The 25,255-nt window shown below is 35.9% G+C and overlaps 1 protein-coding gene across 1 annotated transcript in view; it reads left to right on the top strand.

Annotated features, from left to right (window-relative positions):
• The first annotated feature begins 8,755 nt into the window (after positions 1-8,755).
• Positions 8,756-25,255, top strand: part of LOC108729102 (nucleolysin TIAR) — a 442,199-nt gene continuing 425,699 nt past the window's right edge. Inside the window, 2 exon segments of the mRNA XM_018458044.1 lie at positions 8,756-9,458; positions 9,766-10,075. Coding sequence (XP_018313546.1) covers positions 9,824-10,075 — 252 coding nt within the window. The 5' untranslated portion in view covers positions 8,756-9,458; positions 9,766-9,823.

Genomic DNA, 25,255 nt, shown 5'->3' with positions numbered 1-25,255 from the left:
CATATTAACACAATCCGCATATAATAATAAATTTGAAAAATTTTAACTTGTGTTTTCTTACGACAGTGCGATATACGTATGTAATCGCACTATTCAGTAATTAATAAATATGACATATAGCTGTTAATTTATTATTAAAATCTGTTAATTATTTCAAGTAAATCGCGTAATGTTTAAGCATTAATAATTTTAAATTTTCTAACCTTATACTTGATCAATTTATCAAGTTTATTGACTAAGGGATTATCTGTACATTCGTCTACTTATTATTAATAAATCGTGTTCATGTATTGTTTGAGATGATCATTGGATTTTGAAGTGAACAAATATACTCAAATAGTTCCCAAACTTTTTACTACGGTAATTTTCTTATTTTTCTTTCGACAGTCTTCCCCTTTGATTGCCTCGCTTCTTTCGCTCGGCTTCTAGCAAAACACGTTTAAGCTCGCAATTATTTAAGGTAGTTCACGGTTTCGTACTGCAAAACAAGACCGCGGAGACAGAAACTAGTAGCGGGAAACTGGCGACTGTTGCTGTTACTTCTTGCTGATCCTATTTTATCGTGGTATATTGTTGCATGCTGTACTAATGTCATGCGGTTATGAAGGATAGAATGCCATAACTTTGAGCGCGCTTTAACGTTACCTTAAACTCGTTACTTACTTTATTACGGTGATTTGAATATAATAGGATCACTAAAATTAAATAAATTGATAATATTAATTACATACAAACGTTTTTCTTCTTTCTTAAAAATTGTATAACTATAATATATAATATAACTTGTCTTATTACGGAATGCGGAAATTAATAATGCTCAATTGGTAGAATAATATTCGCATACTCATTTTACAGAATAATTATAGTAATAAATATATAATTTGTGAAACAATTTGTATACTCATTATGTCGTAATAATTAATTAATAATTAATATACATAACGTAAAATAATATCTGTTCTTCGTAATTGTTTCACATTCATGACTTACACTTTTATTGTCCACAATTATAATTAATTAGAAATTATGAAAGTTGTACACAAGAGATTATTATTAAATGCAAAAGAGATTTTTACTTCTCGTTGCATATTGACTAAATGGTGAGAGATTTGTAGCATTGGCATAGGTTGCAATTTGTTTTCAATGAACACGACTATGGCTTCCTGCTGATCAGCAGAAATTAGCATAGCCAATTTATGTTGGTCTATAAATAACATGTTTATCGTTATAATTTATGTGCATCGCGATGTGCCCTATCGACATTTACGCAAAGCGAGTTTTAGATCAGAAAAAGATGAATGTATTTTATCCCGCATTGTAAAAGTACATATTAAAATATTTTGACCAAATTTTACATCTAGAACTTTAAATCTAGATTTCTAGAAATCTACTGAATTATTTAAAGATACTCTGCTAATCAATTCTTAAGAATACATTTTTTTTCTCATTTTTATTAAAATGCGGAATGTATTAATTTATTAATATCTTTTCCGATATATCCTTATTGATTTAAAAAAATAAAGTCAGTTAATATCCATATTAAAAATTGTTAAAATATAGTTATTTTAATGAAATCGTTAAATATATAGCTCAAATTCGCATCAGCAACGAATCAGGAATGAAGATAAAATCGCAATATGTATTACTGTTTTTCACCGCATGCATCAGCAATTGATAAAATCAAATGTTGATAAGATTTTATGCATAAATCCCATATATCAATTGAATACATGTTAACATGTTATATTTATAGATTTAGAAACATTGTGTAAGTTTATTAAATATGTGTTATTTGATTAATGTATATTTTTATAAAGATTTTTAGGCGAAAATTACATTACATATTTGCACAATATTATGTTCGCAATCAACTTATTCACGTATTGATATTAATACAAATACACATTCAGTATGTTAATCATTACATGCCTGCAAAATTCTCCTGAGAGAGGAGATAAAATATGTGTTCCATCAGAAAGTTCATAAATGGAGGCGTATGAGTTCTATACTCCTTTATAGCGGACCTATAGAAAGTTATACTATGTTCGTTGTCAAGTTAGAACGCTTTCGTCCGGAAAGCGATCTGTCGTATCTATCAGGAATATACCATGAGAGACCGCGTATAATGGCCGAAAAGACCTGGTTAACTGCAAAATTGTGCCGCGGTCTCTCGTGGAATTGCCGTTGACTCGCGTTTACGCACAATCGATGCATCTCCATCCCTCAGCTCGCTGTCGCCTCTGCGTGTTCGTAATTGCACACGCAACCACGATGTACGTGAGTGCGTTTGGAAAATACAAGTGAGAGAGAGAGAGAGAGAAGAGGGAGGGGCAAGAGGAAGAGAGACCATACGAGGAGAGGCAGATAGGTTGCGTGGACCGAGCTTTCTCTCACGTACGAGTGCGAGCGATGCAAGCGAAATAGGAGCGTACGATATGCAGCCATTTGCATACATATAGGGTCATTATAAATATACCGACTCCCTACAGCCGTGTCTCTCCATCGTCCAGCCCATCAGGAGCAGAGGCCGCTCGCGAACTGTCCGATTGCTCCGCTTATCCGTTATTGCGCCCGTCGCCTTTGCTGTCACCACCTCTGCGCTTCGGGACGTTCCCAGGTCTCGACGGTCGTTCCGGCTCTGAACAAGCGTTTTTCATGGATATTATAGCGGCTGCGGTACTTCCCTGCGCGAAACACATCCGGCGAGATTGCACGGCACACCGGCTGAAGTGTTAATTACGGCGTTATCGCCACCAGAAGCCACGTTTGTTTGTTGTGCATTTCTTGGTGAATTTCGTGGCAATATCGTTGCGAAATGTTCTGCATGATATTCTCGCAGAATATCCGGTAGAAAACTTAAATATCGATACAAAAGCTATACAGATTAATTATTTTATAAGAGATTATTAAATTTGATTTTGTTATATGTGATTAATTGCTGACTTCTGTTTCTTAATAATTTCTAGTATAAAAAATAAAGAAAAGAATAAAAAGAAAAAAAAATTATAAATTAATGTATTTTGTCAAATGACATTTCAAATATTTTGTGTTTGTGACAAGTTATCCCAAATAAAAAGTTTCATAGAAATAAGTCGAATTTCGCGATGTATACATAATCTTTAGCATTTTCTATTATATTGTTGGCATTGTATCGATTGTAACAGAAAAAAATACCTTGGCAATGCAGAAGTGTAAACACACGTGTTGCCGTGTGGCGAATGCACGCACGCGATACGTCGCCCTCGATTATCCGCAGCTCGGCAAAGTCGATAAGGGCATTCCATGCAAAAGCGATAAGTGGAAATCGCTTTGGCCATCGTGCAGAAAAAAAACGAATCACAAAGCATTGACAAACGGATGTAACTATTGCGCTCGCATGACATGTGAAAGACCTCCTAATGGTACGTCTACCTCCGCATATTATCGCGGCCTTTGGGAGACGCGGAAAAATATCTCGACGCCGAGCGACCATAATCTTGCAACGGCTGCGTTATAACGCGAACGATGCTACGAGCGGGCTGCTTGCACGGGTGCATCCCATTAACATATTCACCAGCAACGAGTAGTAAACTCTTTTCTCCGCGTACGCGGGCACGAAACGGCGCTATAAATGGTACGTTGATGGGTTTGCGCCGAGCGCGTCAACGCTTGCGCCCCGAGTTAGGGGTAGATGCGCATTACAAATGCTAATGGGGAGCGCATAGTAGATGTTCCGCATAGAATACATTACCGTCTCGTTCCTCAGTCATTAGCCACGAAAATACGAAATTTCCTGGGTGCACACAGTGTGTACACCATATCTATCGTACTCGCGAGCCTGCTCGTTGATGGCGACCCAATGGAAGACCGCCGACCGCGGGCGCTTTGAATTATAGATGAGTCGCGAATCGCATTTAAAGTCTTTACAATTGTCGACTTTGCCTTCGTTGATCCGCATCACTATTCTCATTTGCTTCTTAATGGTAATGGAAATTTGATTAGACAGAGTATTTTGATAGAGAAAATATGTTTTACATATTATGTTTTTATTTTTAAAACATGTATATAATAAAGCTAGTAAAATAATAAATTTTTAGTACAAAAAAAAACAAATTCTTCTTCTAAATTTATCTATTTACGTAAAAAACATTTTAAGAATTTTGTGTAAGTAATAGCATAAAAGTTTCATGGTAAGTTATCTATTCTTTATATATCGTTTTAATAATTACATTGCATAGTATATGAATTTGGATTGTGAATAGTTGAATACATATTATACATATTATCCTATTTCTATCATAATTATAGAACAATTATCTCATTCGTGAACAGTTAATAAATGTTCTAGAAAAAAATATCAGTAATTATTAGTTTTGAAAAGATGAAATTTTCAGCAGCATAGACGATAAACGCTGTGAGATTACTGAGGATGGTCTGATGGGAATTTATTGATGAATTAATTACAAGCATGTGCGTGATTCCTTCTACGACGATAACCGCCAGCAATTTTTAATTAACACGTACGACAAAGGGAGCCAAATGACCAGTACTGATCGATTCATCGGGGCGCTAACCACATTCCTTTGGTTACACTTCTCTCTTAGCAAACTAACACAAAAGAGAAAAATATTCACACCATCAAAAATTTTTATGACAGAATAACGTAGAGCAGATTGGTTGTCACAGTTTTTCAAAAATGATTTTTAGAAAAAAATGGATGTAAAATTTTGAAACATTATATACGTTATATAACATAATTACATTCCTTAGGTATTGAGAGAAAAATATTACTTTTAAATATATCATCGTACAAATAAGTAATTTAATTTTAATTAAATCACAAAAATGTGACAATTAACCCCATACTCAGAGTTGATTGTCACATGTTCCAGGATTAATAGTAATACATTTTTTATGGATAATAACACATACAAAAATTGCAGTTTTTATTTTAATGTCAATTCATATTTTTAAAAAATAATAGTAATTATGTTATTTTGTTATAAGTTTAATAGTTATTTTAATCATAAAATACGTAATTTGGTTTTCAGCTTTTGTACTACTCATAGTTTCTATATGAAAAATGAAAGAACATATATGTTTATATAAAATATTATATTTTTGTAAACATATTTTTCTAAAAAGGAGCCGATCTAAAGAGATTAAAATTGATTACCTAATCCTGGCTCATTTTGGACGACCTACCTCACATGGTCGTTTTTAGTAAACGAGATTGTATTCACAAACTTTGTCAGAATAATAATTTAACTGTAGTAAAAATTTTCTAAGACGTACTATTTTCTGTAATTACAAGGAATCGCGATTGATAATGCTAAAAACTTATCAGACAGCAAAATAGGAGATAAGGAAAATTTACTCACAACTTCATTTTCTTAAAAGTTGTTCTAAATAATATATATAATGCTTTTGGTGCAAAGCTTTTTACACGACAAATTAATATTATCAATTTATCAATTTATAGTAAAAAAAAAAGAGATTTTTATGCCATATTGAATCATAAGCATTTTAATTGACGATCAACCTCTTACGACCCGGTCGCGGTCTCCCCTCCTGTACTTATTACTAAATACTTTTTATTTTTTAAATATCTTATTGCATTTTACCCGTAATCAATATAAAAATAGCAGATTTTGAAATTAAGACTACAACATAACAGAAATTTCATTATTGTGTAATAAATAGATATTTAATCATCCATTTTCCGACATGGATAACTCAGAAACACAGCGTAATATAAGTCAATCTGGAAAGACAGAATCCATGCCATGTTAGAAAAGCAAGAAATCGAGCCGAACGCCAAAAAACAACAAGATATACATGACGACATCAGTAACGGAAGTAACGGTAACTGTTTCCGCACGAGAAACAGCGCTCTGCGCGCCCTCAGTCTCGGGATCGTCTGACCTACCCTCTCTTCTACCACTTCGAACGAAGGAAGGAACGAGCCAGACTCCTACCCTCTGCCACCCACTCGCCCCTCCAGCCTGACAGACCACCCCTCCAGTTACCGCTGCCGCCGCCGCCGCTGCCGCTGCCGCCGCCGTCGTCGCCACCACCACCGCGATACATTGCGATACAGGGTTCTTGTCTCCACGCTGCCTACCTACGTGCAGGACCAGCGCTTCACCAAATCCATAGTCCATTACATCCTAGTCTACGAGACGCCGTCACACTAGCACCCTATATCCGTCTGTTCATCCGCCATTATCATTTTTTTATCCATCGCTCGTAACTCGCGCCGTGACACTTTTTTCCTCACCGTCACGCCAATACCTACAATCGCCGGCCGCATAAACACAACACCATATCAGGACGCACGCGTACAAACAACCACGCTTACGAACCGGTACGCGTTCCCCCCGTCGTTCTTCGGCGCCCGTTCGAGAGACACCTGAAAACGGAAAGACGTTCGCGAAAGTGACGTTTTTCAGCAGTGCGTGACAAGTTCGACGATTGTGACAGGTGCTCCGAGTGCGTATGTTTAAGTGATTATTTTAGTGCAAGGGGTAACGTGAAATCTTTCCAGAAATACGCCTCAACAAATTATAATCTGCCCGCAGAATGGTGCTCGTGTCCGACGGCCAAACGTCTTTTATGGCCTAGCAAAGAATATAAAGATTTGTGAGATTTCAAGCGACATTATCGATCTGAAATCTATTAATTAACGTTAATTTGATTAGCACGCTAAAATTATTTAAATTATTTTAATCGTTGTGCGAGATAGGAAAATTATATTCAAAATAAATTTCACTTAGATATCTGGTGACGAATCCCGGTATATCAAGACCGATTTATTTTATGTCCTTAGAAATTGAATAATAAAAGCTGATTGATATCTGGTTTGTATCTATCGAGATAAAAGGATATTTTGAAGCAGCTGCGACGAACTCTAGATAATTCGATTGACAGGATAAGCGCGCACCTGATACCCTACGCAGTCTCTCGTACATCTCGATTTCTTCTCACCGTTTAATCGACTTACTCACCGAATCGTGTTTTATCCTTTTGTCTTGATTACTTGCTCGTATATCTCGCCGCAACACGATTAAGTTTCTAAGAGCACAAGCGACGTTTATCCAATTCCAACACATTGTCCTAGAAGTGAAAATGATCTTTATATGAACAGACGCTCCCTCGTTGCTACCAACTTCCGTGTTAACATATAAATAAACATCAGCTTGATATTCCGGGAATTTGCGTGTTTGCGACGCGCGTTGTCTACTTAAGATTCACGGCGTTGAGATTTCATAAAAACTTCCGGCTCGGTATTGACAACGAAACGCAGGGTGAAAGTAGTTGAACTCAAGCTAGTACGAGCCACGTGAAACTGGTCGCTACCTCGCCGGGCCATACAGATCCTGGAGGCTTGAAAGCCCCTGATTTCCCGCGCACAGCAAGAGCGAAGCACACACAACCACCCCAACCAACCAACCGACGAGTCGACCCACCGCCACCAACCCCTACACACAACAACCCAACGAAGCATCCCCCACTCTGAATCGCACAACAGCCTGAACGGAAGTGCTAGTCAGTCGGCGAGCGACCTTCCAACATTACGGGTTAGGTTCCCTCTTTTTCCACCCGTCGTGTCTTTAACCTCATTTGTACGATCGCGAGGACCGGCCGCTTTGTTTGATTTACCCGTGAAGGAAATAGAGAAAGTCGCCGCAATTAAGGGTGTTGATCCTCTTACAAAGATCGAAAGTAACCGCCGCTTTTTATTTCATATGTCATTTGCGCGGCAATAACGTTTAATCAGATTTCTATAGTCCATACCTGTCATACATGAAAGATATTTAAAGCAGCGTTAACAAGAATAAAAGAAGGTGCTATTTGAACGATCAGTGATTATCGTTCTTCCAATTGTGCGTGTACCGCGAACCTCGTGTCTTTTTCCGCAATGCGTTCGTAAGCTAAAACCTTTGTGCGACGCGTGCGATTGCGAGTGTTGTTCACCATAGTCTAGTCATCATCAGGAAGATTTTGATAGGTTTTAATAACAAATAACATGCAATTGCAAGTTGCGAGATACATGCAGTAGACACACGTGCTGCAGTATCTTCAATCATAAAGAAGAAACACACGTTTTATGACTTATATTGCCGAATCAACTGACACAAGGGCTCCCAAACAGATTGCTCCGTTACAGATCCGAACCAATTGCTGAGACTGAAACACATGCTCTGCTGACTAGGAAGACATCGTCAGTTTACCGGTTTATATACAATACGATGAAACGTGTTCAACAATTGTACTATCACAAATATAATTGAGCCCATTCTCATTCTTGAAGCCCATTCTTTATAATTTAATACTTAATTATTGTTAATACGATGGTTTATCCTGAGTATTCACTTTAAAAGAAAGAAGAAATTATTTTGACAAGAAAATATATTGCAAACTTTTCTAATTGCGGTGACGTACACACAAAAACAAATGTTTTATGATCCACAACCATACCGGCACTCCTACTAATACAGATTATCCAAGTCGACCACGTGGCCGTGAAGTGACTGTCGACTGCGCCAAGAGTATGCGGTAAACACATTCCACAGGACAAAATTCGATAAAATCTAGTATATTCTTCAAAACATTTCCTAGAAAATTGTGACAAACGTAAAAGGCAGTTTTCAACACGATAGTGTCGTTTTGTGGTAAACAGCGGTGCTAACAGAGTTTAAAAACAGAAAACATCGGTGGTTAAATTTGTTTGTTAAAACTCATCTTTTCTCGTCACAAGGCTGCAGTGAGAACTGTGATTTTTCATTAATTCGTTTAAAGTAAGCAGCCTTCTACGTGAGTGTCGGTGTTGTGATACATATTTAAAAAGCAAGTCGAAGTGAAGCGATTCAAACTTTCTCTGTTGATTGTTATCGCTTGATCCAAGAAGATTTGGAACAGATCAAGAATCAGCGTACGCCACGTGCAAGTTCAGAGTAAATCGCCCCCAGTCAACAACAAAGTAGCAAAATCCCACCCGCAGGCAATCGTGAGTTTAAAGAAGCCCAAGTTGAGGTTGTTCAGCCCGGCTCAACGATCGACGTCAACAGGACGTATCAACAAACCCCCCAACAAGGAGGGTGGGTGCAGTGGTGCAGTGGTTGCCGGAGGGCCAGCGAGCTTGGGGTGGCCTCGTCCACAGGCGCCTTGGCACCGAGCGCACCGGGCCCCGGGGCTGCGGTGGTGGGTTGCCTGGTTGGGGTGTACCCGTGTTCTCCCTCCTCCACGGGGCCCAGGGGCCCCCTAACTCATCATCTCCAGGCTATCCCGAATCAGCAACAGTCGATCGGCTGCCGTGCCTGTTGCTGCGTGCATAGCAATCACCAACCAACTTCGGTCCAGCTTACCAGCCAGCGGGGCGGTCTATCGCTGAGGGTAGCGAGGGTGGCGTCCACCACCTCCGTCCGAGCCGCCCCCTACGCCCACCCCCAGCACCAGGGGCTGGGGCAGGAGTGCAGGTAATGATAAATTATTAAACATACATTGTAGCTTCACTTCGACACGTATTACTACCCCCCTACTACTACTACCACTACTAGTACCACTACCACTACTTCTACCTCTACTACTACCACTACTACCACTACTAGTGCTACTGCTACGCTTCTACTCTGCTCGTCGTCGTCGTCGGCAGTACTTGACAAAAGTAACATAATAAAAGTAACGATACACGTAGTAACACGCCGAACTTAAGAAAAAAATAAAACAAAAAACACGGTTGATGGAGTAAAGAAAGTTACCCAAAACCAAAAACGCACGAAAAAGGTGTAGGGAGGAGACGGGGGCATTGGGTGGAGGTGGTGCGCACATCCTCGGCAGCCCGATGCTGTTCGTCCCGTTCACGGTACCCACCTTCCCTGCGACGCATCATCAGACGACTCATCCTGCGCACCAGTCGCATCATCAACAGCTGCAGGCCAACACCCAGAATCCGGTGCAGCAACCGCAGCAGCTCACCCAGTTGAATCAGCTGAGCCATCTGAATCATCAGGGCATCGTGCCGGCGACAACCAATCAGCCGACTATACACAGCACCAGCTGTTCGCCGCAGCAACAAGCAACGACACCGAATAAGGTAAAAAATTATTCGATTGCTTGATGCAGTTATATGCAAAAAGAATATTTTGAAAATATCGGAGAATATTAATTTGATGGGGGAATACATTTTGTAAAAGGTTATCATACCGCAGAAATATCATAATAATAACAGTATTGTTGAATTTCGCTTCTAATGTATACGTTAATTATATTAAACACGCACGTATGCATTAGAAAAAGAATGCTATTATAATACTAATAGCATCCAATTGCATAGAAAGAAAAATAATGGTGTATTATCATGTATAACATAATTTTCTGCACGTAAGCAAGTCCACATTAATTGAGCAAAATGCGTACTTGATTTCATAAATCTTCTGTTAATTTTCTAATGCAATAAAACGTTTTTAAGTCTTTTGATGGTTTCAGTATATCTTGTCTCATTGTACTATTACATAAATAGTACCAATAAAATTACTTACATAATTTATAAAATAATACTGCTATAGGATGACATCGATAATATACACAGTAATAGCAATAATAAAAGAAATATTACTCTCAATATTAATACCAGCTCAATATCAATATCATTTATCATTGCGTTATTAGAGTTTCATTCCATAACGCAAATATAAAAAATTTAATTTTCTCTTCTATCAAACGTAAATAATAATTGATAGTAAATAAAACAGAATTAAAACAATTAAGTAACAACTATTTGTCAGAGAGAGGGAATAAAGTATGATAACCCGTGATATATCTATATAATAATATATTCAGATCTGTTTACTAAATTACTTTTAGATAAACTATCATAAACATACGTGTCTATTTGCAATTTTTGAAAACATTCAATATTTGAAAATTGGAAGATATAGTATAATTCTAGTAGATATTTAGCAAGTATAGAATGGACGAACTGTTCCAATCAAAATAATACAATACTTATATCGCGTTTAATATCGCTCGTAACATCGATATTGCGATACAAGTTTTGAAGCTCACTAATAGATATTTATTAATATTAAGATCGACAGCCACGATCTATAATTTATATAACGAGGAGGGTTTTCCTTCTGGTCGTTTTACGGATTTGAACGACCTCTTCCTTACTGGTATCGCTTATGGTGTCGGGATTGTTTCTTCATTTTTCTCGCTCGCGCTTTCTCGCAGCCATGCGCTTTTATTATCCTGGCGTAGATTCAAGTCAATTTTCTTTAGCAAGCCATAACTCGTCGGAAGATTCTCCCGAGAAGTACGGCGACCGATGCGCCATAGTACAAGCAAGACGTCATGATGTTGGCAGAGAGAACGCGGTTTAATTCTTGAAGTCTGGCAATCCACGGGTGGTGCTTCCTTTTCCGGGGGTTCGTCTGCGTGTAGTCCCTGAAGCTGTAGCATAGTTTGAAAAGATTTTCAACCCTTTCCGCTCTTGGCGTCGACACGCCAATGAAGAGGAAATATGTATTCCGCGAGTTATTAATTATAATGTGCTGGATTAAGAGAATTTCTACGTAATATAGATTTTTTTACAAAACTCAATATTAATTTATAATATCTATTAATTAATTGTCCAAGAGAATTGAAAAAATTAGTTTTATATTATTTTCACACATACGTTTTCTAAAAATATAAACTAAAAATATATTAACTTTGCGAAATGGTAATTGGAGAAATGTAAAATTAAATTTCAAACAAAACATGTATTATATAAAAAGACAGTTTTTATGTTTAAAAAAAATCTCGTTATGTGAAATTTTGTTGAGTGATATAGAAAGATTGATAGGTCCAATGAAAACGTTTATATATGTATTTAACGTGTGCTACGTGAAACGTTTGATCAATAAACGATGTGTGAAGTGACTCTTACGTCACTCTATGCATATTACGTTGAATATGCTATACATCTATTTCCATTATGCCGCATGTAAGTACGTGTCGTGTAATGCACGTGAAAATGTCGCTGACTTAATATACGTAGCAAAAGTCCAACACAGATGCACTATTACGAGCAACGTTTACGCATTACATATGTGTATATGTACTATATAATTTACATAACGGTAATGTATACTCTGTTGTATACATATATGGTGTTATATATGCGCGAGCCACGACATCCGTATGTATTACAAATTCGGAGTGTCTACACGTGACTGTAAAATGTGTATTCACGTTCTGTGTACACCGCTTCTTGAACTGCACGTATAAATTTCTATAAGCTAGAATACCTGAATGTGCTCAAAAGATGAAACGTTAACTTTCTACTACTTTTATTCAAGCAAAGTTAAAGGGCTTATTTTATACAGAATTTATTATGGGCTATTTTATTATTTAGAATAAATAAATTATTTTTGTGTGTTAGAATATACTGCGAATCAGTTTTTATTTTTAAATATATTTATTTTATTTTTGTTAGTACGAATAACGACACTTAATTTCTAAATCTTTATGACTATACTAATTTAAGTGCAATTAATGAGAACTCACACAATCCATTTTTAATTAAAAATCAGATAGAGAGAGAGAGAGAGAGAGAGAGAGAGAGAGAGAGAGAGAGAGAGAGAGTTATCAGCTGTAATTCTATTTTTATCCCGGATATAAAAAATGTAATTACAAACACATAGTGCAATTATATTTTTTTAATAACACATAAGAAGAAATGCGATAACACCTGTTGCCAAAAGTTTACCATGAATATTTAATCATGATTTGATAGCATTATCTTTCATTGATGTAATTTATTAAGAGGGTATTTTCCAATACGTCTCATAAATTTCAAAATATATTTACATAAAACAACATCTTGCATATAACTATCTTGTATTTCATACAGAGCTATTCTTTCTATTCACACAATGATTTCTATTAATTTCATAATACAATAAAAAGAAATATAAGCAAGATGAACGCAAATTTAAAAAAAGGTTTAAGTTGATAATTGTTACATCTACATATAAATAAATTTGTTATATTTAAATATTTGTTAATTTTACTTATCAAACGTTATTAATATCATAAACTGTTTAATTTTTTAAAATACTTTAAACAATTATATATATGTATAATATAATAAAAAAACAATCATAATTATCATGATCGAAGGAAAATTCATCAGGGGAAGTATCTCTGTAAAATAAGCGGAAGGCACTTTCTCATCCAATAAAGGGTTACAACTTCGCAGGTAGGCCTTTACGAAAGATGCGAAGTACGAAGAGCAATGAGGGGAAGTGGGGGAAAATACCAGAATTTCTAAAGCGAAGGAAATAGCTGCTAGTGGGTGGGGACGGGAGGCAGGAAGACTTTGAGAGTTGTTCGCGTAACTTTATTAATTAAAGGCCGTTAGTCCTTGTTGCTCGATACACCTTATATAGCCGCCACGGTCATGGTTCTCTCGTACAAAGAACAAGCTTCTCATCCCTTTTCCTCTCCTATGCTTCTTGGCGCCTTCGTCAACGCGCTTATTCGCGTATCGATCATCGTCACTGTCCACTATAGTAAATAGTACCTTGCGCATTATTCTTTTTTATGTATTATATTGTTGCTTTTTCCTCGCTTGCGTAAACAATCTTTCTTTTAATACATTTTAATCAATCCTTCTCTTAGCTTTATGAAACGAATCTGAAACGCATAATTATTATAATTTGTTTTCAAGTGAAATAACAATAAATCGTAATAACCATTAAACAATATAAATTATTAAATAAACAATATATTGATAATGATGTAACATAACAATATTGATACTAGAAATGTTAATTACATTTAATACAATGAAGTGATTCGAACTTTTGTTTGAATTATATGGTTTAAGTCATGTAAGTATTATTTAAATAATTAAATTATTTCATATAAGTATATTTTGTTATGGTAGTAAGTTGGAAAATTATTTGGAAACTATATAATTATTAGTTATAATTATTGCAGAATAATTCAGCGGCACAAGTAGAAAAACTGCATTTCTGAGAATATTTGTAGAAATTTTCAATTAAAAATTGTCTAAAATGTTTCATTTTCACGTAGTAATAACAATATTTCTACGTTTTCAAAAAGATTGGACGCTAGTCTGTACAGTTTTTGTATTGATTTACTAATTTGTTTTTATTATAATTGATGAATGTAAAGCTTTCAAAAGAAAAACTGTTGTAGAACTCTTTTAAAAGTTACAATTTTGTGATTACAAAACTTTTTATTGGTGCCAAATTGTTTTTTGATTAGTGATATTTTCATCGTTCATACGTTTTGCCGTACAGAAAAGATAAAATATGGGCTGTGCGTATTATTTTTTTATCTACGTTGCTTTCTTTTCAGTTTTCCTTCTCACGTGTGATCAAATGTACAGTTACATCACTTATAGTGTCGTGATTCAATGTGATATCGCGTGTCCATGAAGTGTTAAACTGAAAGACAAGTACTGAGCGTTATCGAGGGTTCTTTCTATCCATATCACATAAAAGAAAAAGGCGACTCATTCGCATCACTTCATCGTCTTATGTCCTCCGTGTTGCCTCTGACGCAACAGCTCCGACATCCATCATCGTCACCATCTATTGCCGTTTTTCGCGCAAAGAAAATATCTCACGATTCCCGCACAATATCAAACCTCCTACAAATTCTTTTTACGTTGTGCAACGCTTACTTTACGTTCTAGGTTCCGTTAGCATCTGCTCCTACGCGGGAAACTTTGTGCGAGAAGATAATTATGAGTCGGCCGGCAAATGTAATGAAAAGAGTACAAAGACGTATCCAACAAAGGATAACCGGTTAGCACTTGTCATAATTAGAAAATTGCTTTTTGCATGATAAAAATGCGTTGCGGTAAAGAAGCGCAGAAGGAATTCATTATGGGGGTGTGTGGGGTTGGAATGGGCCGTGTACCTTGCCTGCCTACCTGTCTGCGTGGAGACGCGACTGAAGGGTATTGGTAGAGCCGGGTGCAGGGTGACTGGGACATTCGCGTGGATGGCGGGGACGGCCACGCGTTTTCAAGGGAAAGCGACGCGGAGGTTGCCGACGATGGCCAGGGGGTGTGCCGCACGGGGAGAAGATCAAAGCACTGGAGATGATTTCATTACGACACGCCACTCGTCTACTACGTTGAAATATCAAAAGAGTGGCGGTCTCACACAAGTATGGTAGTCGGCGACGCGGCCTGACACATTGCGTGGAAGTTTTCTGCACAATACTCTCTTCTTTGTCGGGCTAAAGAGACTGGCAAAACTCGCGGGGTGAGGGAAAAGATAATACAACGTAAAAAAAAAAAAAGAAAGTCGAGGCGCGAGACAACCCTTCGCGTTTCTGATTTCAAACTTTGCTCTATTTGCCCAGAGGGAGGAATATTATTAGCTCAAGCTGCCGTCTATTGTCGAAATAAACTCGATCGTATTGCAGAGTGAGAATAGATGTCCAAGGTTATTGCTCTTTCACATTTAAAAACATTGAATAGATGAACAATCAACTTTTACACAGAAATCGATTACCATAAATTACATTATAACATCAATATTATTGATTTATTGAGAGAAATTGAATTTAATATCTTTAATACACCAATATGGGATATTTCTTTTAAAGAATTGTGTTAAAGCAATCAAATTTCATTATCATATTTAACAATCTGTTCTTAAAGATATACATAATCTATTTATCTCTTTGCAATTTAATATGAAGCTTGCAACAAAATATGTATGTATTGCAATATTTGCTCTAATTCATTATTTTTATGCATTTTTTTAAAGGATTCTATACTGTAGATGTATGTGGTATTACTCAAAATCAAATTCATTAAGTATACGAAATGCAAATGATTAAATTTTATTTACTATCAATTTTGGAAATAATTTTGATAATTTTGACTTAAAAATAACTATTTAAATGATATCTGTCAAAAGGATGAAGTATTACATACATTTTTTTAAGGAAAAATATAAATTTATGGAAAACCTAATTAGATTTATTATGTATTAATATATATCTTATTATGAAATTATTTATTCAGTTAAAAATACAAAAAATAGAAAATTAATTTCTATTATAAATTATTTAAATAAGAATTATTTAAATAAGAATTAACGAAATTAAGTAGAAGATGAATTTTTATATCTTTTATTTAAAATTTTAAAGCGTTAGGTCTAGATTAAATCACTTCCGCCTCGATTTTAATTATGTCAAACTAATCGCACTCGAAATTCGTTAATACCACGCACTTTTGACCGGTCGAGTAAATTTTACAAGCCTTTGTATTTTTAATGTCCCTGTCCCGACCTTCTATCCATTCGCCGTTTATCGCGCCCTATCTCGCACAAGCTTAACGATGGGCGCGCAGAAAATCGCAATCACCGGTTTTGCCCGCGAGGTATACCGCGCAATTTTTCGTGATTTCAATACACGGAAATATTCTCAGATCGATGTGTAAAGTCGTTTAGAACTCTCTCCCGCGCGATCGCGTGTGCGCGCTGAAGGCTACGCCAGCTGGACGAGCCAGTAATTAAAATGAAATTCGTAAAAAGGAACGGCCGCACGGTCCGTAATGGATACAACATAATGGATACAAGGTACAGAAGCGGGGGGGCCATCATAAAATTTTACAAATGAGCGTGTGCCCAAGCGGTGGCTTACGCAGAACGTCGGTGCGGAGGGGGGAGGGAGTACAGAGGAGGCCAAAATAAAAAAGGGACATGCACCGAAAGCAGGGGCAAAAACCGCACCGAATAGCGCTACGCCCGTTGGTGGTGCTTGCTCTTTCTCCGCTTTCTCTATTCTCCCCATGCGTCTCCACGACTGCCACCGCGCTACTCCCATACCGCAGATACAAACAAACAGCAGCGGGTCATACAGGCGAAGTAACAAATGCCGGACATTTACATTTAGCAGCGAGGGTTCTGCCACCGTGAGCCCACCTCCCCCGTCGAGAACCACCCTTTTGTGCCCCCTGCTGCAATCCCCGCGCTTTTCGACGATGTCTCTTTTCCACCAGTTCACGTTTGCTTCCTCGCTTGCGTACCCGCTCGCGGATCGTGCCCGGTAACGAGGGCGTACGTGTATGCAACTTTATTATGTACGATGGTTTCCCCCGCACAGTTCACAGTTAGCTCTGTGTCGGGCTTCCTGGCACTTGCAAATTTTCCGCTTTTAAATGTTAATTTCGATGTAATCGATGGCGCCGCTATCGTATGGATGCTGGCGTACTCTTTCTGTATCTTTTGCCCTATTCTTTTTATTATTATCCTTATCGAATTTGGTCTTATTCTTGAAGCTTCTATTTCTTAATATAAATCTCTCTTTGTTTCGTTAATTAGAATACACTGTGTATGCTATTATAGTTTGTACTTTATTCTTCTCATAACTGTTACATTTATATTTCTATTAGCTTTGTAGTGCACTATCTTTCTGCATAATCTGTACGATCTCTAATCGACCTTAAGTTTATTCTAGGCTGACAACAAATGCTATTATTCTACTACCAATTACTTTCTGTCTAATAGTTTGTTATTGTAAAAATTGTCATAGTATTAATAAACATGAAGCAATATATTACTTATTTGTCACAATAATGACATAATTAAAAAATTATCATATACATACATTTATTTTTTATTACATCAAAACTGTATTTTAAAATTAATATTAGTTTTTCTCTCTAACGATAAAAAGACAGCAGATGGATAGTAATTGTTTAAAAAGAAATTAAATTATATTACATAAATTAAAATCATAAGTTTGATTGCTTCTTTTCGTATTTGGTTTATTAACTCATGTGAATAGTGTATATGAAGCAATATAATATGATCGCGCTAATCCTGTTTAAAAAAGAACATCAGTCTGTTCAATCTATCAATATAATGTTTGAGCATGACTTTCATAAAAGACGTAATCATCGCAGAAAACGATCAGTAGAAGCTTTATATGTATGCATAGTTAGGGTGCGGCGTTTAACAAGAAATGTCTAATAAGTAATCAAACTTAATTTCCAAAAGTAAAATAACAATATTTTCATAACAAAATATGATTACATAGAAGAACTGATTAAGAAGAATATGATTAAATATAAGAAAGGTTAAATAAAAAAAAATAATTTTTATTGATTGTATAATAGAAGAAAATAAGATTATGTATAAAATATATCTACACAATATATTAATAGAATTATCATTTTAAATTATTAATAGAGGATCTGCGGGAGTTGAAAACTGAAATAGGGTATATTTTTAGTTTTATGAGCGTAATGTTAGAATCGGAAAATATAAGAAAAAAAAACTGTTTAAACTAATTCGTATATCATTTTTTAAAATAAAAATTTTAATAAATTACATTTGAACTGAGATACGTCCAGACTAACAAAATATTTTATTACATATTTTATATTTATTTATTTATTTATTTATGTTCGTTACTTTATTTGATAATTTCTGAGAAAATTTGATAATAAATGTGATATTATATATATTAAGATTCTGAATTAATTTTTTAATAAAATATTAGTACAAAAAAACAAACTAGGATTTTTCATATAAATCGTATAAATCTGTCGGATAAGACGAGATAATTTTAAGCAAAACTGACACACGATCTTATCAATTAGGCTAAACAGCATGTTTAAATTCCGATGTCCATCGAGCAATACCATGCTACGAAATACGTCGTGCATGATCGTTAATTCGATCAACATGGTAAACGTGACAGAAAATTGATGTGTTCCATGTATCCAAGTAGGTAGATATCTGAACGATATCTCTAGCTAATACTGACAACCGATCCTTAGCCATTCAGAGAATAACGGATATGCTTGGCTGCCTGATAACTACGAGTGTCCAATTATTTCCCGTTAACCGTCCGATTGTCGTCCATTTCGATGCAATGATACTTCTACTTCGAAATAAGCAATGCAACGATGGCGTCGCCTGCGACAACTCCACTTAATATAATTATAAAGTATCGATCCAATTCTGTATAAGCCAAAGAGGGTGGAAAGTAGGAGATTACTAAACGTTTCGACTAAAGTCATTAGTCGATCTTTTAATTTTATATCTAGTCTGTTTGTGTGAGCATGCGCATGCGTACATTCGCATTTGTGTGTGAGTACTGAGAGTATTTGTGTGTGTGTGTGTAAGAATGTATTTTATTTATAATAATTTATTGTAATAAGTATATATATGAATGATGTTAGTAAATGAACCGATACAGGAAATTTACAATTAGCAATTAAACTTGACCTAAATTTAACTCATTGTCAAATATACTATAATCTCTTTCTAATCGAGATTTATTTTAAAAAATATTACTATTCTATATATTCTATCAACTTGATGAGATGCTCGCAATTGTGAGTTTAGTTGATCAATGCCATATAACGTATATATTTGCTTCACATGGCAATTAAGAAAACAAAAAGAATCACGAGAAGGAGAAAGCGGCAGAAAACAAAACAGAACCGCGGCTAAGAGAGGTCGGAAGGGGAAGAACGTGGGCAACATACGAGGGTCAAAGGGTGGAAATGGGCGTTGGGTGGCAGCGGAGGTGGAGCGACTCGTTATGCACGAAACGCATTACTTTTATCTCGGGCAAGCCGAGAGTGGCGCCGAATTGCAATCAATTTTTTGTCTTTCTTCTTCAGCCGCACTCATCGCTCACTCTCTGCCTCGCTCGGCTCCATTCTATCCGCGGTCCACTCGGTTCCGTTCCTTTTAGTTCCGTTCTGGACTGATCCGTGCCTGCGCCGCACCAGGCCGTGTTTCGTTCATTCGTTCGTTCGTTCGTCCGCTCATTCGTTCAGGATGGCTGGCGTTACCCCGTGCAACCGGAATTTGCATCCGGGATCCCACTATTTGCATTTCAATTCCGCGAGACTCTCGCTACCGCTGCCACCGCCGCCGTCGCTGCCAAACGGCGGGTACAAACATAAATACGAATTCAAGGGTCTACAGGCCACTATATACCGCCTGACATGGCCGGCGAGTCAGTGCTCTTGTTATGCCTAGTTACTAACCACCAACCGATTTCCTGCACCACTTACCCATTATCAAATCAAGGAAGAAATTCAAGATATCAATAAATCAAAGCGCGAGTGACTATGTTCGTTTTGCCAAACATATTTTTAATAATTTTCCTTTCTTAGAAATATTTTTTACATGCTTTTTTGGAAATGTTTAATAGATCTTTGTAAAATAATTTCTCATTATAATATTTGTGAATTTAAATTATGATACAATGATTTTAATACTTCTTACTTCTTATATCATCCTCTTTATTGAAAAAATGACATAATTCACAAAACGTGATTTTCTCAAAAGAGTTATTATCATGAATGAGTTAAGTAAACATTACTTTATTAATAATCAAAAGAGAACTAACTCAACTTCATAAAAAAAACGTCAAAATTATCACGACTAAAAAAGGATTTTTTAAAAACAATCGTTACCTCAAAAAGGACTATTTTTTTTTTAGGATTGTAAAATAAAAATTAAAATGACATTTGATCATGTTAAGAATATATACTTTTTACCGATATATTATTTGATTAACTAATAATTTTATCAAGTAAAAAATAGTTTTTCTCCTATTTTTAGGAAACTTAATGTTTGAATTGTGTCACATGTGAAGAGAACGAAATGATTAGTCATAATAAATGTTGATTTATTAACTATTTTGTAAGATAATTTTTATAATTTGAATGCATTAAATTCTGTTATAAAACGCAGAAGAGAAATGACGTATATACGTACAATATAAATGAAAAGCCTATTCGCACACATAGATGTAGATTGTACTATAATGTTGCGATTAAAGGCGTAACAAAAACGCTAATATCAACATAGCTCTGAACCTCGTAGCATGATATATTCCATGATTTATCTATGCCGCTAAAGAGGATTTATCCGTGTACATAACATAAGTCAGTTGACTACAGCGATTAGTAGCATACTGTACTTGAATTCTGCAGCAATGTTAAATGCCTTAGCGAATTCCTTAGCTGCACATATTTTATTGTAAAGCCCATTATAAACTTTATGTTCAACAAATGATTAACATCCTTCAACCTAATGTTTAAAGTTCGGACAATGTTTTGCTGCGATTAATTCCATACACAATGCACCACTTCAGATGTCGAAAGGATCGATATCCCGCTGTTTATCTTTCAGCGCAATGTCATGCGTCGATCAGCGAGAGATTACGATAGTACCTATATTCCAATAAATAATTTAAAATCGATTTTAAACAGTGCGCATAATTCTTTCGTAATATTTCATGTCTGGAACATCCGCATCCCGTCTCATCTCTTCCACGAATAAATCTTCGAGTAACTGTTCCATATGGTTGCATAGCAAAAACATTAATGCGACGCTTTTCCTAACGTGTCCACGTCGGAGTACCTACATCCGGTGATTTATCGACGCTGATACACGATAGTAGCCGCGTATCGCATCGGTATAACTAACCCCTTCATTCCGGAAGGGCCCTAAGGCGATGCTCTCTTCGCCGCTCACGCTCCGATCGATCACACATACTTGCTTTCTCGCGCTGCTGTCGCCTCCGTTCTTTCTCTGTCGCTCTTACTTTTCTCGTGCGTCGAGTTGGCCGATCGTGATCGTCAAAGGGTCACTCACTCGTAATCAGTCGTGCGAGGGCTCACGCACGTTCTACCGCGACTATCGGGGTCGTTAACCCCCACCTCCGCGCCCTTTCCGCGCTATTCCGTCGGTCGATCTCTCTGCAACAACATGCAGACCCTCGTCCAGAGTCGATGCCTGCCCTCGAACCCCTTTCACGGGCAGCTGGATCTCAGGTGAGACGTGAACGAACAAAAGAAAATAAGAGTGGGGGTGAAATAAAAATAAAGATCATGGAAGAGGTATCCGTGCGTATAAACCCTTCACTGAATTCGCGGGTAGTTCGATGCTTAGCATTTTCTACATTTGTAACTAGCCCTGGATCTAATCCTTTCACGAATGTAAACATCTATATTGTTATTCTTATACGATATGATGGAATAATGTTATATAAAATAACTAAAAAAATAAAAAAAAACACTATAGAGTCCGGTTTTTCATTATTTGGTTGATTTGATTAGGCTTAACCTGATGTTATATTCAATGGGTTACACCTATGATCATGAACAAAGCCTATTGAGTAAAATATTACATTAAGCTTAACTACAAGTTAACCAGAGAATGAAAAACTAGGCTTAGAAAAAAGAAAACACTAATCCTGAAATGTAAGTCATAAATAAAATATACATTCGTAAAATATTTAAAGCTTATTTAGCGATATGTATGTATTCGCTATGTATTGTATAAATCAGGTTTAAATTTATATTATATATTATCATATATATATAGCATATGTCTCAATGTTTTACTCACATAGAAGCACTCCATGTTTGTCAGTGGAATAGAAAAGATATAGGTCGCTGTTCTCCGCAGAAATCGAAACAGACAGTTTTGCGAGGCTTAAGCTGCTTTGCGCGATCACAGGTGTACTTTAGTAACGTATCATCTCACGTCGACCACTGCGGAGAGCCGCGGGTTTTCACCGTGTTATCCTTGCTTCTCTTCAGCATCCCGTTCCACCGCCTCGTCCGCGGGAAAGTAGCGCGGTAGAAAGCCGAGGGCAGCAGGAGTAGATTGCAAATGAGAGCTTTTGCAGTGGCTATATTTCTTGCTGAGGTTTTTAATCCTGCGTGCAATGCGATGCCGGCCCGACAGGCAGAACCGTCCAAGCTTTGCCCGTTTTTCTCCCTTTTTTCTTTTTTCACCTCCACCCTCCCGGTTACCACCCTTCTCCGTCGCCTTTGCTTCACTCGAGTTTTCTTTTGGCGTGACCGCTCTTTCCGCCAAGTGCTCGCCGCATATAAAATATGCGCTCGCATTGTATTTGCATACTTATATATAACTCGGTGCATGATAGAAGGTTTGTATGTACTTTGTGCCTGTTGAAATGATTTCAGACAGTGATATTTTATTATACATATATATGTTCACGTGCGTACGGACATAGATCAAGATTGTGATTTCGATTCTGATTGAATATTATTATTTTAATTTGACTATCAAGAATGTTATGTTAGAGAGGATAACGATTATATAGTAAAGAATCTACAGCGCATTTTCAGTCAAGAGAATATACTAAAAAAAAATAAATTAAAATAAAAATTATTATTAAAACAGTTTTTGCTTTATAAATATTCAATTAATATTAATTGATATTAATACTGAAAGTTATGAAAAAACAATAATATATTACTATGCTTTTCTATATTTTCTTTTTTAACTCTTAATTAGAAAAACAATAGCTATTGTTGCCTGTATTACGTTACTCTGATTATTAACCAATATAATCGAATGTGTGTTAAGGTGTAATAATGACGATGCCTCAATTATGTCAATCATTGTGCTATATGTATCTGTAAATATACGACATGTTAATTGATGATAATCAACTCACAGTATATTAATTATGTAATAAGAATTATTAATTTATGTAATGAGAATATTTTAAACAAGAAACGTAGATTATAAAAAAAGATTATAAAACGCTCTTTAAGCCATTAAAGATAAATAGTAAATAAATTTATGCGATAGAATTAAATAATACTAACATGACTTTAAAAATATTATTTCGCGCTAGTTGATAAATTGGTTCAAAAATTGGTTTATAATTTATTTACACGAATTTTCCAGGTGTAGATTAACGTGCGAGCGTGTAATAAATTTTAAATTCTAAAAATTTTGCATATTGGTTTTTTAATAAAATTATTTAACTTGGTAGAATTTTTTGTCATTGATTTTACTTCTCTTAATTTGTAGTTGGCAATTGTAAATGTATATGCTGTATATGCTGTATATGTAAGAAAAATACGCGCAAAGAATGAATGGATGATTCAAACGTTCAATGCGCTCAGGCTTCCAAAACAATCGTATTTCCGTCGACAATTCAACCGTTTATGAATTTTCTGTGTCGCAGCTAACGTTTGTCTACGAGACATATTTTCTGGTTTGCGAGGATGTGATACCTCCCATGAGAGAAAAGCTGGAGCATCTGTTTGCTCCCAAGTTGGTCCTAACGCAATACTATGCGCATTGTACTAGAAACTAGCCATTCGAAAACTATAGCGCATATTCCGTATAAATGTATACAGTTTCTCGTGATAAGCGTTATCTTGTTGAATTTCAATGCATCATTAATTCCTAAAATGCTTACCAGACTCATCGATCACTGATTTACTGATTAAAAATAAAACAATTTATCAAAATCACTCACGAATGTTCCAACGGTCGCATACAAAAAGAGAAAAGATGAAGACATTGACTGCGATTTAGTAATTGCTGTACTCATTAACGTTGTAACGTTGAAGATAACTCAAACAAGAGTCGAAATGTACGAAATTATATGGTATTGTTAATGTAATATATATCTCGAAATCTTCAACAACTGGAGGTTGACTCCTGTAGCCTTTTATACGAATTTTTTATTGTTTTATTGTTTATGGTATTTTAAGATTTTATTGTTTGTGGTAATTAAAGGAGTCTATAACTCATTAGTTTTTTAATTTAATTTCATTATTAGTGTAATTTATCAAAAGAATATAATTTTAAATATATAAACTTTTTCTTATATATAATAAAGATATTACTATTTGTTTTTAACATTATCATTAATTTTGTTTTTGATTCAAATTATTTTTACAATATATAATACAAAAGAAGGTCAGTTGCAAATTCATAAGTTTCCGTAATTTTTATTTCCTAAATATTAATGAAATATTTAAAATTATTTTAATTATTTTAAGGTAGAGAGGAATTTAATATTACATAATCAATAATGAGCAGTAAAATTTATATGAATAATTCGAAATTATAGTTTTTTGAATATATTAAATCATTGAAGCTCTCCAATAATCAGATAATCGTTAGTCAACTCCAAATTTATTTCATCAGTATACAGTTGGCTTTCAGTGTTCGATGATAATAGGATAATCGATGAAACTGTCACCTCGTACAAGAGGCGTTTCGATAGGCGGGATTCTGTCGTATTTCAACGAGACAAACCAAAGCCACAGTACGCAGCGTTAAATAATTGCTTGGTATCCGTTCGATTCTCGAGGGTGATTCGGATGGTAGGGTTGTCGATGGAACGGGGATGAAGGGAGGTTGCACGAAATGGAAAACCACGAAAAAAATTGAAGCAACAAAGAGGCAGGAAAGAGGAGAGAGCGAGG

Source organism: Mycetomoellerius zeteki, unplaced genomic scaffold, assembly GCF_001594055.1.
Source record: "Mycetomoellerius zeteki isolate Tzet28-1 unplaced genomic scaffold, Tzet1.0 scaffold70, whole genome shotgun sequence".
Lineage (NCBI taxonomy): Eukaryota > Metazoa > Arthropoda > Insecta > Hymenoptera > Formicidae > Mycetomoellerius > Mycetomoellerius zeteki.
The sequence above is the reverse complement of the archived record's forward strand: the minus strand, read 5'-3'. Positions and strand labels throughout refer to the sequence as shown.